The 4,052-nt window shown below is 43.7% G+C and overlaps 1 protein-coding gene across 1 annotated transcript; it reads right to left on the bottom strand.

Annotated features, from left to right (window-relative positions):
* Positions 1-527: 527 nt before the first annotated feature.
* LOC119841470 (C-C motif chemokine 17-like) lies at positions 528-3,264 on the bottom strand. Its single transcript, XM_038368945.2, has 3 exons — positions 3,027-3,264; positions 1,554-1,668; positions 528-915 (listed from the first exon to the last, which is right to left on the bottom strand). Exons 1-3 carry the CDS (start codon positions 3,091-3,093, stop codon positions 795-797), a joined length of 303 nt encoding a protein of 100 aa, XP_038224873.1. The 5' UTR covers positions 3,094-3,264; the 3' UTR covers positions 528-794.
* Positions 3,265-4,052: the final 788 nt, after the last annotated feature.

A 4,052-nucleotide genomic window follows, 5' to 3' on the forward strand; every position in this document is an offset into this window, starting at 1 on the left:
TGTTAAATATATAAAAAGTGTTTTTAATTTATAATCTATAACATGGGGGGGGGGGTCTCACTCAGAGGCACCAGTACAAAAGTTTGAGAACCACTGGGCTAAACTCTGTATCACCCTGTTTGAAGGCAGGTGCCAGAGATGAGAAGATGGAGGCCGGCAGCATTTCACTGGTCTGTAGCTTCCCTTGATCAAATACCTCTTTGACAAGGGAGCCAGTTGCCCAGGGCACATGCATGTCGTGTCATGAGGAATTGCCTTTGATTGGGTGGTAGCTTTTTTTTTTTTTTTAATTCCTACCCCCTGGCCTGCCCCCTACTAGTCTCATTTGCTGTGCACAAGTGCAATGAGCTGCAGCACTGCCCCCTACTGCTGGAGCTGGGAGGTTGACAGAAAGGAACCCCCCAACCCCCCACCCGCTCACAATGAGGCTTCCTGATTGTGGCTCTTTCAATGAATCAGCAAACTGTAGCCTGACCAGCTGTTAATGCCAACCTGTGAGGAGCATGAAAAACCACAAACGCTTGGAGTGTAGCGATAAAGCTTTATTATTTGTGCGTCTGTTATAGCTTGTGGGTGTTCTTGCAAGGACGCTTACAGTCTGAAACACAACGTATCTGGCTGTACTGCACAGTGTGTCCTTCTGTAAGTGCACAGAGCTCACTCTCTCAGGACTGAGCTGTCTGTGTGTCAGTGCCAAAACAAGAACAGTCCAGTGAGGTATGTGGAATGAAGACAGGAAATGTTCAGAGACAAGTGGAGGCAATAGGGTCTGGCATGGCTTTGGGGTGGAGCATTCATCTTTGGGTCTCAGAACGTGAGGTTTGTTTCCTCTTTGCCTGCAAGACTCTGATTGCCCTCTTCACCCAAGGCTTTGAGGGGTCAGCACAGACCTTGCGGTCAGCACGGGTCTCCAACCTGCAAATGGAAAAGCAAGAGAGCTCATTAAAAAGGGACGCCTTTGTATTTTTATTTGGAAACATTCTGCTCTTCCCTTTCCTTGCATCAGTTTCCCACACCCTTGTCTGTCTTGCTGATTTAGATTGTAAACTCTTTGGAGCAGGGACTATAATACGTATCTACAGCGCCTGGCACATTGCGGCCATGATCAAGACTGGGGCTTTTAGATGCAATAATAATACAAATTATTATTAATAAGTGCTATACCATTCAAATAGATAGCTCACCCTCTTGAGTCTTGCTAGGCCATTTCTTTCAATAATACTCTGCAGCAAGATTACTTCTCACTTCCGGAGATTTACACAGTGTGCGCTGTAGCTCACGAAAACTTATGCTCAAATAAATTTGTTAGTCTCTAAGGTGCCACAAGTACTCCTTTTCTTTTTGTGGATACAGACTAACATGGCTGCTACTCTGAAACCACTCTTTTTATAAAGAAAACCTCCCGTATACAAGAGCTTAATGTGACCCTGTGGTCTATGTAACCTGATGTGACAGCTGTCATCTCAGGCTGACACCTTCTCTGGCTTGCCAGTGAACTGCACTGTAACAGGGTAGGAGGACAATCAGCCCTGGAGGGAATGGTCTTTACTTACACAACAGCTTGTAAGTGACACTCGCTGGGGGTATTGTAGAAATCCACCAGTTTAGCAAGCTGAATGGCTCCAGTCACGTAATCAAAGCAACATTCCTTGGGAATAGGCGATTTGGCTGTGAAAGAGAGAGTTAGTTAATCCCAAAGCCATTGCATTGGAACTGACTGGTATTGGGATTTCTCAGGGTCTTTGTTCTCCCTTTTAGTCACCTCAGAAAAACTACATTAAAACGGTGAAAAGTGTGGCTGACATTCAGTCTCCACAGGAGTGGGAATTCCCAGCCTAAGATGCAGGTACCAAAGGCAGTTAAGTTTAAGAATCTCTATCCATTTTGGCTACTGTATTGGAGATCTGAATCTGAAAGCGCAAGTTAAAGTTAATGGCGAAGCTGCATATGGGAACACACCTGGACCACCTGGTACTTCACTGGTGTCATTCTGAGACGCACTATGGCTACAATGAATTTCACAGCTACACTGGTTTGAGCTCAGCTCTGGCCATGATTCTCCAAACAGGCTAATGATTTCAAGTGTCTCCAGTTTTGGGTGCACAATTTGAGATGCCTTCAAGAGGCCTGCTTTTCAGAAAGCGCTGAGCACCCTGCATCTGAAAACTAGACCCCTGGAAAATGTCTCCCTTTGTTTACCCAGAACTTCAGGTACCCAAACTAACTTGTCACTTTGGAAACTGTGGGTCAGATTCTCCTGATTCAAAAAAGCCCAGCCTTTAGTTTAGCACTTAAACTAAAGGAAACTCTCCATTAACTGTTAGCAGTACAGGACACATGACACACAGTTCAATAAAACTAATTCCATCCCGTAGGGCAATGGTTCAAATACACAGTAGCCAGTACATTATAGTCATTAGAAACAAATTTGCTGAAATGTATTATTTTGGCTTTCCCTCCCTTTATTCTCTAGTACTTAAGGACACTTCCATGAAAACAGATTGTTTCCTAAAAGCTTGCTTTCTGCTACTACATAACCCCAACCTGAAGTCAGAATCCTGTGTCTGTCATGTCACAATTACTTGCCCTGGGAATGATCATACAGTCACAAGAGGATTATGGCAATCAAATGGGGGACTAGCAGCAAGAGGAGATGAACCCTTAAACACAGATCCTATTTACATGCAAATCTCGTTAATAAAAGAGGAAGGAATAAAATCTTAATGTTATATTCAGCCCTGCCATAAGTGGGTGCAATTTCCATTGACTCCATTGAGAACTGGACCTGCTCAGTTCAGGGCTGAATTATGTCTAGTCTATTTTTCTCTACTATTATTCTCTAAGGTGGTTTCTATAACCCTCCCAAAAACCACTGCTGCAGGCCACCAACTCCCTAATTCCAGACACTTGGGGCTAGAACCTTGGCTGATGTAAATTGATATAGCTCCACAGATTTCAATGGAACTACTCCTGTCTACACCAGCTGAGGATCTGGCCTCTGCTCCAGTATCAAGCTTCCTACTTACCTGTTGCATATTGATAAGAAACCCCCAGGATGAAGGCGGCTAGGAGAGCTGTCCTCAGGCTGATCATGGTGAATTTGGAGTAGGTTGTCTTCTGCTGTAGAACTGTTCCTTTCTTCCCCAGGAAGCTGTGAAGTTAGATCTTGGAGGCAAAAGCAGGCAATTTATTCTGTTTATGCTGCCTTCACGAGCCACGTAGCAGAATTCAGGAGAAAAACCAACCCGGAAAGTGTGGAGAGATTCCACAAAATGTGTCTGATTTTAACTCATGAGGAAGGAAATCCTGAGAACAGCCCTGGAAACTGGAACACATCACTTCTGCATTCTGAGTAAACTAGCCAGTGGTCTGACAACCTGGCTTCTGCCAGCTTTGGCTACCACTTGCACAGTGACCTCCACACATTCCTAGTCCTGGATTTCCCGCACAAAAAGTTGTATTCTGCACCACCCAGCCCTTTTTTGCACAGTTCAGCTGTTTTAGCTTCATCACCCCGTAAGGAAATAATATCGAGCAGTCTGCTACTTTAAATGGAGTTACCACCCTGCCCAGTTGAACCATACCACTGAAATAATTTTGATTAAAGAATAAAACCATTTTATTTAACTACAAAGAGAGAGATTTTATATGAGTGCCTAGTACAAGGCATTGAAGCCAGAAATAGTTAAAAGAGAAATAAAGATATAAAGCTTTCTAGTGCTAAAACTTAAATTAGACTTGGTTCAAGATAAAATCAGTACCTTGTGCTTCCAGCAACAGGGCTGATCACATTTCACATCCCCATTAATTGCGCAAACCTATACAATAGGTGGAAGGGTCTTCCTGAGCTCAGCTGATGACCAGCTTATATCATGGAGGATGAGGACTGATAGCAAGTATAATTTGGGTCCTCTCTTATGTAACTACAGATGCTAAGCTTAGTGGCTTGACAGTCTGATCCAAGTGCTTTTCAAACTCTGGACATCATCATGTTCCAAAAAACACTTTATGTCCTTCTCTAATGACCTGATGACCTACTACAAACTGCAGTG

The sequence above is a fragment of the Dermochelys coriacea genome, chromosome 12 (genome assembly GCF_009764565.3).
Source record: "Dermochelys coriacea isolate rDerCor1 chromosome 12, rDerCor1.pri.v4, whole genome shotgun sequence".
NCBI classification, from domain to species: Eukaryota; Metazoa; Chordata; order Testudines; family Dermochelyidae; genus Dermochelys; species Dermochelys coriacea.

Bases quoted from the DNA above. Each gene is read 5' to 3' on its own strand.
- LOC119841470 (XM_038368945.2), bottom strand. From the start codon at position 3,093: ATGATCAGCCTGAGGACAGCTCTCCTAGCCGCCTTCATCCTGGGGGTT. The intron at 1,669-3,026 runs GTAAGTAGGAAG...TCTCTTTCACAG, and splicing joins TTCTTATCAATATGCAACAG to CCAAATCGCCTATTCCCAAG. The intron at 916-1,553 runs GTAAGTAAAGAC...TTCCATTTGCAG, and splicing joins TGTCACTTACAAGCTGTTGT to GTTGGAGACCCGTGCTGACC.